Consider the following 15,818-nt stretch of genomic DNA (forward strand, 5'->3'; position numbering starts at 1 on the left):
TTTTCCAACTAAAGAAGAAAGAAGGGAAGATACAAACACGATAGCTCAAACCAACCAAAGCTTGAAACTTGCAATTGCTTGAGACTTGAGACTCTGAAAGTCGGCATCTTTACAGAACAAAGATGGACGAGGCATCGTCGTCGTCGTTAACGATCAAAAACAAAAGCGACATGAAACGGCCCCAAACGACGGCGGGGTTGTTATCGCCGATAAACGACGACCTTCTCCACAACATCCTCTCGCGCCTGCCCGCCTTATCCTTCGCATCGGCGGCGTGCGTTAGCAAATCCTGGAACCAAATCTGCAGTCGAATCCTCTCTCGCCCAAAACTAGCCTCCGCCCTCTCTCTCCACCCCTCGCCTAAGGTTTAGCCCCTGTTTGGTTTCCGAGAAAATCACGAGCACCCACATTTTATCACACATTTTCTCTGCGTACATATGTATGTCAAGCTTTATTTTTGTGTCTTGGAATTGATAGGCTGCTGTGAAAGAGGTTATCGAGAAGGTTCTAGCTGAGCCGATACGACCTCATTTCGTTGTAGCTAATATTGGCAGTGGGTTTCGCTTGTATGAAATTTTCAAGCTTGTATGTGTTCTTGATCCTATGAACCTTAATTTACTTCATTGTATATACACATATTTAATTAAAAAAATCAAATTATGGATTTTTCTTGTGTTACTGTTTAATATTGTAGATATCAAAAAAATTGGGGTCCAGCGTTCCGTTTATCATTTCTACTTCAAGCGGAATTATTGGAAGAGATGCTCTTACCCATGAATTCAAAGAGGTTTCATAGATAGTTGTGTTTTTGGGGGTTCGCCTAGTTTTTGTTCATTACTTTGCAGCAAGTTTAACTCTTTACTAATTTTGGGTAAAATTTGGTTCATTAGGTTAAGTGGGGAGATGTTTGTGGTGATGGAAGTGATGAAGATTGCTCTATACCAGCAAAGGATGTGAACTACGGCATCCTTTTGACTGTTGGCTTTGTGCCGGGATTGAAAGTTGATGCTATCCCACTGTTAAGATCAACAAAGGTGCCAAATTCTACAATGAATCTGAAATGCTGATTTTTTTGAAAGTTCTACAGTGATGAATTTCAGATGTGGAAACTTGGGACATATAGTTTCGGTTGTTATTATCATTTGTGGGAATTTGTAGAATCTTTCAAGCTCTTTCTGCAGTAATGGATTTGTTGACGCATAAACGTTTACAATGACATCAGGAACCTCGAGAGGTCTTGCTTGATAAATTCATCATGGATATTAAAGATTACACAGCCTCTGTTTCAGGTTGCACCTTCCCTGTTGGAATTATGATGTTTGGAGTGAGTTTCTGTCCTCATACTTGATTGTCTATTCGTTCTTTTTTTCCTTGTTTTTTCCCTCTATTAAAAATCAACTGCAGTTTTCCATTGTTGCATTGCTAATATTTGACATGATTGATGGTACAGGATGGGCTTATTAACATGAAACCAATAATTGATGCATTGGGTGAGTATCCTCACTGTGTAATCATATTATGTTTTTATATCTTCTTTAATTAGACTGTCTTTATGAGGAAAAACATGAAAGTAGTTTTATGCTTATAATTGAAAACTTTAACTGCTAAAAAAGAAATGGGTTAGAAGAGGAATATGAAAAAGAAAAGAAAAAAAAGCACTTTGTTTCATGGCTAGGAAAAACAAGGAATGATTTGTTTAGCTTTTGAAACATGAGGGAGACATTCCGATACTTTCAAATTTTTGTGTGTTGCAATAAAATTTTCTGTTGCAAGATCTTACTGGATCAACTTTTGTTGATTATATCTCAATATCTCATTTATTGCAGACTATTCTATGCCTATGGAAACGGTCATTGTGGGTGATGAGAGAGGTCGCTTTTTGTATAGAAGTGGGAATGAGTCTAGAAATGTCTGTGGGAGTGCAAAATACTTTTCAGATGCTGTTGCTCTTATATTTGCCAGGGACAAAGACAAGCCGTCTGGTAATGATTTAATTTCTTTATTTATACATTATTGTGCTCCTCATGTTGTTTCCAGTGTAGTTTCCTGTTCACATAGCTAACTTGTATGCCTTGACAAAATTTGAAGAAAGAAATAAAAGATATATATCATTTCTTGATAGATTGCTACCTTAGCCTTCAAAAATCTGAAGCCACTTCGGGTTGCAGTATATTTTGCAAAACCCCCTTTGCCAATTTAAAACACAGCCAGATGTATTCAATTCTGAAGCATATTACTTATGCTTTTCATGTTTAATGCTTGCATACTTTAACAAAATGGGTTTTGTTTTCGATCACAGTTTGTTTTCAAATTTTGGAACAGTGACTTTTCAAAATTGCATAAATTCACAATTGACTTTAATCTGGTTTCCATATTTGAGATGCATGCTAATCTCAACTTTTGATAAATAAAGGTTTTCCGTTTTTTTAATGCATTGCTTTTTCCAAATTGTTTTTATTTTTATGAGTAAGTGTTTGTTTTTTCTTTTTTTGAACTTTCCAGATTGTATCTGACACACCTCATTATGTGCTGATAAGGTTTCATAGATGCTTGCTTCTGAACTTTCCTAGTCACTTTCTTTGTTTTCTTCTTCCTGCTTTCATATGGAAACCTTGGCCCACCCCTTTGCAGTTACTCTAGTAATCATGTAGTATATCTATGATTGCCCTCTTATTCTGTAAAGTTATTATATCAAACTGCCCAATGTGTTTCATTATCACTTATCTGGTCTGGTATAAATGAGAAGGTATGGGAGATATTCAATTCCAAATTGCATTGTCAAAAGGAGTGTCAACAGTAGGTCCCAGGCACAAGGCTGTTTCTGTTAAAGAGAACCACTGTGAGCATTCTACTTGGCTAACTGCAAGAAGAGAAGGACACCCAGAGATTCTTGATGGTCAACAACTTCTTAATGACATCAACGATGAGGTAAAAGAACACATTTAAAATTTCCAAGTGGTGCATGTTAAAAATCTGCAGAAAGTGCCAGTTGACTTTGAAGTATTGTTTTACGTTGGATTAGTGAATCCAAAAAATATTACAAGGGAATTTATTTAACAAATATAGTAAATGTAAAACCTGTTTTATATAAGTATCATACATTCTTACAAGTACTTTTCTTGTTTTTGAAATGTTTATGTGACAGTTAGAAGATTATGCTGATTCTTCTGATCTATACATTGGGGTTATAAAACGAAGAAATATCTCCATGGGATCAGAGAAGCCAAGAATGATTACGTCCTTAGAATTCCACGGAGTTGTAGGGTAATATTCAGAACTTTTCATCTTTAACTGGCTTGTATTGTCTTTTGCAACTTTTGATCTTGGGCTCGGAACGGATTTCCTGCACAGTTCCGCATGGATAGTATACCAGCTCTCTTTTGAATTTCTATTATATTGATTTAAAACTTTTTTTGATAAATCTATTGATTTAAGTATTAACATGAGGCCTTTTCCACAGAGGAGATGATGAGTACCTTTATGTCAGTGGTGTTGGCATTAAAACTGCCGATTACTTCCATTTCTATCGTTCTGACCCCGAATCTGCATTATCTTCATGTAACAATGTCTCCTTAAGCCTTAAAAAGTTGAAGTCAGATGAAGATTCAAAACATCGTTGTCATATAAGCGAAGTATTCGGGGGTTTTATGTTCGCTTGTTGTGGCCGTGGTGAGTCATTCTTCGGACGCGTCAATGTTGATGGTTCTCCATTCGTGGAGAACTTCCCTGGGGTTCCGCTGGCAGGAATATTTTGCGGGGGAGAAATTGGACGTGGCCCTTCAAGGTTGACTGGGGAAGCACATAAAGATAGTGATGCTCGTTGCAATATGCATGTTTATAGCACCATTTATCTTGTACTATCATATACTCCAGTACCATTGGAGCATTAGATGTTTGACGATCGCTCAACTGTAATTTGGTTGCTTATACTAGACTCATTTTCCTTATTTTTCTTTATTTCTTTTAACCTAACCTTTAGTTGAACACAACTATTGATATACTTTGGTTGCACTGTTGATGATCAATGAACTATTTGTATGACCCCGAAAATAATTTGCATTGGGTGTTTTCTTTTCTGTGTAGCACATTTTCATGCGATATATATACTATGTCATATATGCAAAGTTCATTTTTCAAGCGGATCACCTTTTTTTATTTGGTGTGCAATTTTTGGCCTAGTGAATCAACTCAAAAACTTTTCTCACTTTTTCTGCATTAATAGAATAGAAACCATGCTTAGCCAATGCAAGAAAAGTCTAACATCACCACTAGATAGGTCTTTTCCTTTATTGGTGGCCTATAAAGGGAACTTTGAGGTTATTTATGGGTAACCTCAGAATGTGTACACACATACACCCATTTTACATCCTTATCTAAACAATGTGTTTGGAAAAACACTCACCCTACCAGTAGACTAATCTGTATTTGACTTAAACATACACACCTTTGATCCAATGATTACATCCCTTGAACTATTGTTACTGTATTCCTCTCTAATATACACTAGATTCATAAAATTGTCTGATGCTTCGATCCACGTGATAGGATGTTTGCAATAATTTTAATGATCCAAGTTTCGCTGAGGTTCCTGAGAAATGTCAACGAGCATTATAAACAGTTTGGTTGGTCATTGTCTGTTGAGTATGCTGATGAGGTTGTCAAAGGCCGGTTGAGTATGTTGATGAGGTTGTTAGAGGCAAATGCATTGGGTTTTTGGATATGGTTAATTTACATTTCTGATAGTAGATTGGGAATGAGTTTCTTGCAAAGAGATAGTGATGCTTGTTGCACTTTGAATGTCTATAGCACTATTTATCATGTGATGTCATATACTCAAGCACCTTTGGAGCATTAGATATTTTGCATGTTGTTCCTCCTTTCAGGACGGATGTAGTTTTCGCTTGGCAATCACCATCGTTTTTAAACCTCCAAAACCCTTAATTTTTTTTGACAAACTCATCGATTTCTCAAACAAGATCCTCATCTACTTCCAACCAATTACATCCTTAGCCAAACAATGTTCTTTTTCAGTTGAAAAACACTCACACGCCTTTGATCCAATGATTACATCCCTTGAACTATTGTTATTGCATTCCTCTTTAATATACACTAGATTCATAAATTATAATCGTTTGATGTTTGCATCCACGGGGATAGGATGTTTGCAATTCTAACATACTGATTTTGTAATAATTATAATAATCTTATGGTTGATGATCTCTTGAGGTTTCTGAGAAATGTCAACAAGGATTTTAAGCTGTCTGGTTGGTCATTCTCGGTTGACTATGTTGATGAGGTTGTCATAGGCAAATGCATTGGGTTTTTAGGTATGATTCATTTACATTTCCGATGGTAGATTTGGGAATGTGTTTCTTGCATAAAGATAGTGATACTCATTGCACTCTGCATGTCTATAGCCACCATTTATCTTGTGACTATGTTGTTTGATGTTCCTCCCTTCATGAAGGACGTAGGTTTCGCTTGGCGATCACTCAATTGTAATTTGGTTGCTTATACTGAACTCATTATCCTTATTTCTCACATCTACCATCCAGCAAGTAGGTATCCTTCAGGAAAAGATCAAAGAGAAGGAGAAGGGAATCGGTTAGCTCCTATTGAAAAAGTCTTACCCCTTGGGCTTGGTCAGCTTCTTGCTTGGATGCTTTAGTGGTGTGGAGTCTATTTTGGACCTTTACTTTAGTTGAACATAACTGTTTATACACTTTGGTTGCACAATTGGTGATCAACGAACATTGTGTAGTAGATTTTCATGCTATATACATATATAGATATACTATAAATATATATATATGCGAATGAGGGTTCAATATACCAGGTATAATACATGGTAGATGATTTAGCTGCCAAGAACATAATGCACTAAATATTTGCAATTGCAGGAACTTTAGTTTGCTTCCAAACAAGTGGATGCAATCATGCAATTTGCAAACATGTCTAAATAAATACAAAAATATAGTAATTTCTATTACTAAAATAATAAATTAGATGGAATCATATCTGAATGCTGGGTTCTATTTTAGGCATGTTAACATAAGATGAGATGTATATATGTGGATGTATGTATATACGTACATGTGTGTAGGATCATGTATAACACAGTTATCAGTATACGTACAACAAAATTTGTAATAAATTAGAGCCCAAAAAGGAAAAAAAAAGAAGAAGAAGAAGAAACTAGTTAGCAAGAAATGGGATGAAGTGAAAAGGCAACTGTGATATTGGCACGGCTCAATCAAATCAAAGGACCCAATACTTGGGAGATTTGATTTGATTGAACCATTCCAACATCCCACATTTTTTAGCTAAACAAGAAGACAACTGATAAGGCAGGAAGGAAATCATAAATTTGATCACCTCCATTGCTTTATATCACTCTATCAAAAACCTTCTTCTTCTTCGTCTTCTTCATATGGTTTCCTCTTATACATATTGATGGCGAGTCAACGTTGCATAGAAGAAGAAAAAAAAGAACCAAAAAAAGAGGTGATGGATGTGGAGAAGCCATTGAACTAGAAGGTGCAAATGGGGAGACAGATATATAAAGGAAATGAAAGAGGAGTGGAATTTATAAAGATGGGTTGCAAACAAATAGAAGCAGACAACGGTTGAGACGTCAAAATCTTTGTTTCACTTGGGAGAAGATATTATATTTAATAAAATTTTCCATTTGGTCTTCCACAAATGCTTAGTGGTCTATGACATTGTCACATTGAATGCACAAGAAAGATGCCTTAGTAGCAATTTCCCTCTCATTTCCAATTGTAGTGGTGACTACACAAACCTTCGCCATATATATATATAGTCACCCCCCATATTTTAGAGCAACCCTAATGATTGAATATTTCAATTTATTGTATTTTCAACCATATACAGGTAGATTGAACTGGCAAAACCATGAAATTAAAAGTAGCCAATATTCTATGGAATTCATTGCCGTCCAATTTAGAAGTTGCCAAATGAATGCTTAGGAGACTTGTTCATATGGCGATGATGATGGTGATCATAATAATAATAATATGTTCAAGTGAAGTACTTTTGAAGGTCTTATTTGGGTTGTTGACAACTAGGGTTTGTTTTTTGTTTTTTTTTAATAAATGTATTTAGCAAGAAAATACAACCTCTAATCTAGTGTGAATAAATTATGTTAGAATTAATTTATGTAATAATGCATGGAAATGGTGTGCTCATTATCTCCACTAAAAACAAGAGAAACAAACGTATGCATATTCGCCAACCAATGAAGCCAAACACTGAATGACTTACACCTAATTTTATGTGTCCCATTTTTCTTCATGAGTAAGAAACCACACGGCTTTGAAAGGGAGATGAATATAGTCTATAGAAGCCCACTGAAAACGAAACCAGATTTGACCCCAGCCTCTACAAGAAGAAACAAGCACCAGCGCCACCGTTTGCCCTTTGAAGATTTTCAAATTTTTTGTTTTTTATTTATTATTTATAAGATTTTCAATTTATTGACTGCCCAAGATCCACATTGCCCACTTCAATTCACCAATCTCAAACTAAAGCATGTTGCTCTTGGCATCGCTTTCAAGGATATGGAATCAAATCCTGCTTTCACCCAAGTGAGGGGCTATGAGTCTTCACCTCATTTGGGATCTTAAATTTGGCATTTATTTTATTTTGGGTGTAATTAGCATAAAATCAAACAAAAGACGTCAAAACAAATTATAGCCGGCATCTGACTGACCAATAGGGAAAGAGGGAATTAACAGTCGGCAGCCGACAATTAAACAAAGAAAAGAAAAAGGTTAACAAATTTGGCCACAGAAAGATTGAGGAGTGGGCCAAAAAAGAGGGTTTTAAGTCCCCAAAAGATTCAGTTAGTGCTCTGGATGAGTGAGAGGTTGAGATAATTGCTTTGGGTAGCCATAATATACTACTCTACTTAACAGTTAGTGCTCTGGATTTCTGCAACCAAACCAAAGAGAAAGGAAGTGATTAAGTAAATGTAAATAAAAAGTTCGATCAACTCTTTGTATTGTATGTTTGGGAGTGCTTGTGGAATGGCTAAAAGCTATTTTCGACAACAAAAAAAACGTATTAGCATACACAAGAAACACTTGGATTTTTAATGAAAATATCCACTTTCTTCTAATAGAAGTTTTTCCAACAAAAGCAATTGTGATCGAAAGTGCATCCTATACAAAAAGTTCTCAAACAAACCGACCTTATAAGATTAATCATATAATAGTGCAATGATTTCCATGAAAAGTCGCTAAAGCTGGTGCTGTGCAATGCTAGACCAACCAGAAAGGAAATAAAGAGGAAGTGGTGAAGGTGGCTGGAATATTCCTCACCAAACCTAAGAATCTTATATCCAAGTCCATGCAGAGCAAATCTTATAACCTTTTTTTTAGTGCCATGTGGGTATCATAAAGCTTAGAAAAACAGCAATGGTTTCTCATCTTTATATATAACATAAAACCTGCCAGCCACAACCACGGGCATTGAGCTTTAACAAATGATCAGAATTTCCTGATAAGTGCCGGCCCGGAACTACCATAGGACAGCCGATTGTCAATTGATATTTGAGAACAATTTGATCGAAATACAAGGTAGACACCCAAAAAAGAAAGCTCTGTCTCGGAGCTGCTTATTTCCTTACAAGGAAAGCCTCCAACTAAACAATACACAGAAACATGACAATGCAACTGATCAAATAGAAATCCCCAAAGACTTCTTGAACTTTTCAACCTCCAAGTATACTGTGGAGTAAGGGAGGAATTCTTGGAAATATTCTTTGCTTAAATCATTTATTGCGACAGCAAGTTTGGGGATCTCCAAGGTCTCTTCATGCGTCAGGGTTCGGACAAACCTTGCTGGGTTTCCAGCCCAAAGTTCACCAGTTGGAATTCTTCTCCCTGGGGGAACGACAGATCCAGCTTCAAGGATAGCATGGGTCTCCACCAAGGAACCTTCCATGAGAATCGAATGCTGCCCAATAATGCATTCTGGCTCAATTGTACACGACCGTAACAGACTGTATGCACCAATAGTCACAAACCTCTCAATGGACGTCTCTGCTGGAAGTCCTGAGATAAGGAAAGGGGCCACGTATTGTAAAACTCAGAAAAAATTCCACCATATCTACAACTAGGGATTGCTCACTTGCACATTTTAGACATTTTCATTTAGAAACTTGCTAGTTGCTATGCATGTCAAGACAAAACATCAACAACTAGTAACAATGGAATATAAAGGAGTCGCTATGACGTTGTAGGATGGACTAACAAGCCATGTATTTTTAAGTTTCATCAAGTATCCTTATTAGAAATATTGATATATGCTCCTTTTATGAAGCGACGGGTCAGATGATCATATTCATAACAAGTTGATGAAATTAAAGTTGGTCTCTAGGTAGGACCAGGAACAATGTAGAGGTCTACCTGTGGAAAATCAGTCTAAAGCAGAAATCCAAGGGAGAAAACTAATTAAGGAAAAAAATCTCCAGGGTTATATGCTAAATATTAGAACTTGAAGGAGATTTCAAACTCTTGAATGAAGTGAACTTAAACCTAATTATAAGCTTGAAAGTTCAAAAAGTTTAAAGCAAGAGATGTTACATGTATAACAGGTTCAGAAAAGGCCACTTCAACAACCTGTTTAAAAACATTATATAAATCCAACTAATCAACATTACAACTTTCTCACTTATCATATAAAATAAAATTTTCTCCACAAATGCTACTGAACTCATCCTTCAATATTTATTGAAACCTGCTGTTCCTCAAAGCAGAGAAGTTCTAATCATATAGTGCTTGACACCCATGCCTAGCATATCAGTCTGCCCACAAATTTGGGCAACGGAAAATGTACAAAGGATAGCCTAAGAGACCCCATATTGGAATAGAAAATCCAAATGGCTGAGGCAATTGCACGCTACCTCCTCCCCAACTTTGTTTTAAAAAACTCTTCTATTTCTTTATGCTCAAACCACACAAAAAATAGCCATCGCATTACTTCCACAAAACAGTCGCTTTCTCCCCACCAACAAAAGCACAATGATTCTCAAAGAACAATGAAATGTATGAAGCCAGAATCACCCACAACGACTTTGCTTCCCATAAACAACATGTGTCATAGGCGCAATTAAGAAAAAGATGGTCAATACTCTTGGAAACCTTTTCGAACATAATGCACCAATGGGGTGACACAGAGAATTAGGTCCTATCCTTTGAATAATATCCCAAGTCCTACCATGAGCAATAATCCAAGTACAAACTTTCACCTTGCAAGGCTCTCCTTCCCAGAAGGATTAAAATTGGGAAAGGATAACTCATCAATCACTACTCAACAATGGTTGCATGGAAATAGACCTGAGGATTCAATTTCCCAATCTTCTATCCAATCTAAATGATTGTAAAGAAAGAGACATTTATATCAATGAGAGACTATAGAAGAAATCTCCCTAACTTCCAAACCATTCAAATTCTACAAAAACAAAAATTCCACCTCCTTGGAAAAAAAGACACAGCAGACACATTGGCAGATTAGGAAACATTCCACACAAAGGAGAGTCTCCAATTCATTTATCCTTCCAATCTAACTCTTTCCAAATCCCCATGTGAGGAAAGAAGGAAATAATGACATGGTGAAATGTCTTTACAATGACATCAACTCGAACCTATAGCCACTATTTCAGAACCCCACTATTGACATATATATTTTCTTGTGATGGGTATGCCAAAGGGCTTCCCCCTTCCCCTTCTCTCTCCGCCACCACTTAACTAAAAGAGCAAGATTTATAATTTCAAATTGTCCACCCCACCTCCTATGACCTATTTTGGTTTATACAACTTCCCACCCAAACAGACGATGCCTTTTTTACTTCTCCAAATCCTTCCCACAAAAAATATTCACTAGTTTCTGTTTCTTCATCCTCTTAAGTCATTGCTCAAATCCAAAAAGGAGATAAATATAAAATCACCAAGCAGCTCAAAGCTGACTGAACTAGTGTAAGTCTAAACTTTAGATAAGTCCACCACTTTCCATCGTCCCCATCTTTTCTCCCTCACCGGAGCCCAAAAATTAATAGCTCGGGGACTACAGTACACCTAGTGGAAGACCCAAATTTACGACAAGATTCCAGTATTTACTTATCAATTTCAAGTTTTTTTTAAACCACATTTTCAGCTAAATCAGCCAAGCCCATACACAGAAACTATACTCAGTGTAGCAATTTAAAACTACATTCAGGTGTTAACTCGTTTCAAATCGAACAATTAACAGAACCTCAACCAAATTCACTATCTAAATAACAAATTAAGAAATTAATTGAAGGAAAAAGAAAAAACCGACGACAACTAGGAAATTGGGGAACCTACCTGTAGGGGAAGACCAAGCAGCATGAAGGACACAGCGTTCCTGAACATTGGAGCAGAAGCCGACGGTGATCTTATTGAGATCACCGCGTAGGACCGACCCGGGCCAAACGGAGGCTCCGTCGTTGACCGTGACCTGTCCGGCCAAGACCACGTTGGGTGCCACGTAGGCGTCGACGGCGATCTTCGGCAGCCACTGGCCTAGCGGGATTATCTTTCTCTGACCTCGGTAGTCCCATTTGACCCGATCCGGCGAGGGTGTTATGGCCGCGGATTTTGATGCTTCGGCGGCGAAGGTGCGGTGGAGTGAGGTAGGCTGGGCTGAGCTGGAGAAAGAGGTTAGGGCTTTTCTGGAGATGCGAGCTAAGGCCGCCATTGGAGAGAAGCAGAGAAAGAGAGAGAGAGAGGTAGTTTGGGAGTGGAAGCTGGAAATGGAGGAGAGTGAGGTGGGAGAGTGGTTTGGTTTGGATGTGGGCCGGAGATTGTGATGTGTACTATAAATTGGGCTGAAGCCAGATAACTATAGTTTGGCCCAAATTCCCAACTATCAATTTCCCAATTGATGTATAAGTTAATAGTGATTTTATTTGTACCACATTTACTCCTTACATTGCATAATTGGCCAAGGGAGTGTGCTTCTTCTTTGCACCCGAGTTCGATCATAAGTATTTTAGAATATCACTTTATAAAAAACAAAACAAAAAAAGCTCAAATGAGTGAGAATTAATTAGTTTTTTCTATTGTTCTCGTAATTTTGTATGTACAAGTTCTTGGCATGTGTATGTATGGATGTTATCGAATCTCTTTGTAATTTAATAAGAAGTTTTCTTTTTTTATATTTTTTCTTTTCATTTGGGTAATTAGTTGATCATGATCAGCATTTGTACCATATATCTTCTGGGTTCTTTCTGCACTACTTGTGCTTAGTACCTAACATAGACTTCATTTCTTTTGATAGAATGGTTCTTAATATAAGTCAATATGCTTGAAGAATTTTACATATAATTATAAACAATACGTCGTATACCATGGTGCCCACACGTTAATAAGACGTTCGAATGAAAATAGAACTGCATATATTAAACTCCATACACAAGAGAAAAATGAAAAGAAAGAAAAAAGCATTAGAAACCCAAACTTTAGGTACAAATAGGAAATAGCTGAAGGCACTATCACTGCCTTTACAAATCAAGTACTTGGTGCGAGAGATCATATATCTTGAAGAATCTTGAATCTCAAAATTCACTGTCACATACCAGAATATAATTATTAGTTAAAATATGATCAAGCCATTAGCTTATTGAGAAAGTAAATAAGAAATTGTCACATCAGTTTATAGCATCATCAATAAGTACCTAGGAAATGAATTGCATATATGCATTTGGTCCCGAAATCCTTGAGCTTGAGGGATCAGCATAATGAAGCTCATGGAGCTTAACCTCAATTCACAAGACAAATCAGTATGCGTGTGAAACTGAAATATCCAAACTATATGCATATTTATATTATTTCAAAGTAATTTGTAAAAGCAACTCACTCTTTTTTGCAGACGACTGTTTTCTTCTTGCAATGCTTTATGCTGCATTTCATATACAGATATGAAAAATTAAGAGATGTTTAGTCATATATTGATACTTAGCATTAATGATATAGGTAAACTCTACACTATTTAATTTCTATAACCAAACCCAAAAAAATGACAATTGGCCCTATTGAATTTAATGCCCTATTGAGTGTTTTGGGTTTTTTTTTTTTAATGAGGTTTTGGGGTTTGGTTTGTTTTAAGAAATCGATGGTAGTTTTGTAATTTATAAGAAGTTAAAAGTCTCTTTGTTATGTTCCAAAGTCCATTTCATATATGATTTTTAAAAAAATAATAATTTAAGCTCCTATATTTGATATAATAGTGAATCACCCAAAAATTAATTTATGTACGTCCAAAGTAATAATCCATTTAGGGTTGGTGGTAAGAAATAATAATAATAAAAAAATAAAAGGAAAGTTGAAAACCATTCCTATTTAGTATTTAGCTATGGTTAATTCTTAATATATGGAATATTTTTACTCACCACTTTAACTCAAGGTGTATGTTCACCATTTTTCTTAATACTTGACATATGTCCATAGGCATAATCATGGTTAACTTTTTACTTGGATTTATATAACCATGATTATGCTTATGAACATGTATCAAGTGTTGAGAAGGGTGCTAAGCATATAGGGACGAACCCAAGATTCCGAATTGAGGTAGGCTTAATTTGCTTTCTAAGTGCAGCCAACCAGAGCCAATTCGTGAAGGGGTATTGCTGCTGTGTGAGTGGGCTTGGGGCAAGCTAAAAATTTACTTTGGGTTGTAAAAAATTAAAAGCCCCCATGGATGTAGCCCAGGTAAGAATGCACTAAGATTCGTGCCTGTGAGCATACACCTTAAGTTAAAAGTTGTGAACAAAAATGCTCTCGTTATAATTACCTTTCCTTTCAGCAAGCTGATGTTCTCCGAAATGACCCGTCCCTGCGAATTAATCACAAGTCACAATCAAATTAATCTTTCTAGTTTACGCAACTTTTAATGATGATCATTAACTTATGACTTGAACAAAGTAAAACAGAAGTTGGTGTGATTAATTAGTTAATTCTTAAACATACCATTTGAGAGCGGATGCGTTCAACCCCAGTTTTCAACTGCCGCTCGAGCTGTTTTAGCTCTTGCATGCCCAGCATATCAAGCTCTTCCCCAGCCAAGTTCCTGCGTACAAGTCATATATATATATATATATATATATATATATATATATATAATTCCATTTTAATGATAATTAAGGTTAAATTACTAAAACAACCATAATTAACACACGGCAAATTGATTTTTAGTGGGTGTAAAAACCTACTTCAGCCTCATTTCCAAGTTGTCTATTGATCTCCTTAGCTCTTCATTTTCATTATTCCTCCCAAACTGTGAACAGACAGACAGAGATTATATTATAGCTAAATCATACATAACATAAGATGATTACAATTAGCTCACCTTCATGTGACATGAATTAACTAAAAAAATTAAGAATTAGAATCCCAAAATAGAAGAGAAGTTGTGTCCCGTGAAAATAGGACCCCGTGTTTTTATTTTGATTTTTAATATGAAAAAGGTTAATTTACTATATTGTCCTTATTTAATGAAAAGTTTCAATGCTTAATAAATTCATTAATCATGGGCAATTTTTTTAGTATTTTGAATATTTTACCATTCTCTATCTTTTTGCTTTATATATAAATATACCTCCATGGTTCTGGCCTGTCTGAAGCTTGAGTTGTTTGATTCAGGCAGACCCACTTGATTCCTATACATGGCAATGGTCCTGTTTATGCTGCACCACAGATCAATAATCCTGGTTTTACTGCTAGTTGTTTATAATTAAACATGCACCAAAGTTCATTAAGCGGTAATTAAAAGTGATGTATTAATTAAGGATGGGGAAGACGAACTCATGGCTTGAAAATTGGTAGATCTTGCCAGAGGGAGACAAGATGATGAGTGCAACTTCAGCATCACATAAGATGGAGAGCTCAAAAGCCTTCTTCAGAAGCCCATTTCGTCGTTTTGAGAAGGTCACCTGCCTGCTTGTTGGGTTTTCTATTCTCTTCAGCTCCACTTTCCCCCTCCCCATTTTACTATATCACAGTTCAAATCTTATCACCCTATCATACTATATCAATATTTATATATATATATATATATATACACATATGTTTAAGTAGAAGAATAAGCTATAGATGATTCTATTTACAAGGTTGGTTAGTTTGATTTGCTTTGACACGACGCCACTACTCAAATTCCCCTTTTGCAATCATCCCTCCTCTTTCATTATTATTTATTTTACTATGACCCCCTACCCTATTCATTCACTTTTAGTTACGTGAATTTGCAGCATGTTTCTGATTAAACCTAACCTAGCTAGGTAGTTTGTGGGGTTTAAAACCGCGGTGCGAAGATTTTGACTCGAAATCTCTAACAAAGTGAAGACTAAATGACACTAAACTAAATAGTTACGGTATTATTAATTACGTACCCGTGTATATCCTAAACTTTCACGCAAGTTGAGCACTTAAAAAACTATATTGTTTGAATTAGCAGTATTGTCAACAAATATTGGAATAGAGTAATGCTAATAAGATATCATCTCTTCATGTAGAATATTCCGTCTTTGTGGGAGATGGGACTTAATACCAATATTGTCAATAAATATTCGAATAGAGTAATACTACTCTTACCACATTTGTATACCATATTTGTATACCACCTTATGTAGGTGGATGAGGTGGACAGCCACATCAATTAGAATTAATTTAACATTTTCTTTTCTTTTATGATTTATTGACACTTTTTAATTGATATGATTGTCCTCTTTTTTTTGGTTACATTGGGAGGAAGGAGACCCCTTGGGGTTTCGAACCTGG

General features: G+C 36.1%; 3 protein-coding genes across 4 annotated transcripts; 1 reads left to right on the plus strand and 2 right to left on the minus strand.

Annotated features, from left to right (window-relative positions):
• The first annotated feature begins 2 nt into the window (after positions 1–2).
• On the plus strand, positions 3–4,085 carry LOC110760391 (F-box/LRR protein). Its single transcript, XM_021962645.2, has 10 exons — positions 3–365; positions 478–585; positions 695–787; positions 891–1,034; positions 1,223–1,324; positions 1,451–1,490; positions 1,827–1,982; positions 2,747–2,928; positions 3,146–3,264; positions 3,461–4,085. Exons 1-10 carry the CDS (start codon positions 123–125, stop codon positions 3,888–3,890), a joined length of 1,617 nt encoding a protein of 538 aa, XP_021818337.2. The 5' UTR covers positions 3–122; the 3' UTR covers positions 3,891–4,085.
• A 4,346-nt stretch (positions 4,086–8,431) lies between these two features.
• LOC110760360 (gamma carbonic anhydrase-like 2, mitochondrial) lies at positions 8,432–11,810 on the minus strand. Its single transcript, XM_021962608.2, has 2 exons — positions 11,370–11,810; positions 8,432–9,077 (listed from the first exon to the last, which is right to left on the minus strand). Exons 1-2 carry the CDS (start codon positions 11,740–11,742, stop codon positions 8,701–8,703), a joined length of 750 nt encoding a protein of 249 aa, XP_021818300.1. The 5' UTR covers positions 11,743–11,810; the 3' UTR covers positions 8,432–8,700.
• Positions 11,811–12,425: 615 nt separating this feature from the next.
• Positions 12,426–15,083, minus strand: LOC110760390 (agamous-like MADS-box protein AGL19). 2 transcript variants are annotated; one of them, XM_021962644.2, is made up of 8 exons: positions 14,847–15,083; positions 14,641–14,728; positions 14,255–14,319; positions 14,013–14,112; positions 13,837–13,878; positions 12,904–12,945; positions 12,722–12,799; positions 12,426–12,611 (listed from the first exon to the last, which is right to left on the minus strand). In XM_021962644.2, the coding sequence occupies exons 1-7, from the start codon at positions 15,026–15,028 to the stop codon at positions 12,722–12,724; spliced, it is 597 nt and encodes a 198-aa protein (XP_021818336.1). In that variant the 5' UTR covers positions 15,029–15,083; the 3' UTR covers positions 12,426–12,611. The 2 variants fall into 2 exon arrangements, with proteins under 2 accessions (XP_021818336.1, XP_021818335.1); XM_021962643.2 differs by having other exon boundaries at positions 12,722–12,805.
• Between the last annotated feature and the right edge of the window lie 735 nt (positions 15,084–15,818).

This window comes from Prunus avium, chromosome 5 (genome assembly GCF_965620075.1).
Source record: "Prunus avium chromosome 5, drPruAviu1.hap1.1, whole genome shotgun sequence".
NCBI classification, from domain to species: Eukaryota; Viridiplantae; Streptophyta; class Magnoliopsida; order Rosales; family Rosaceae; genus Prunus; species Prunus avium.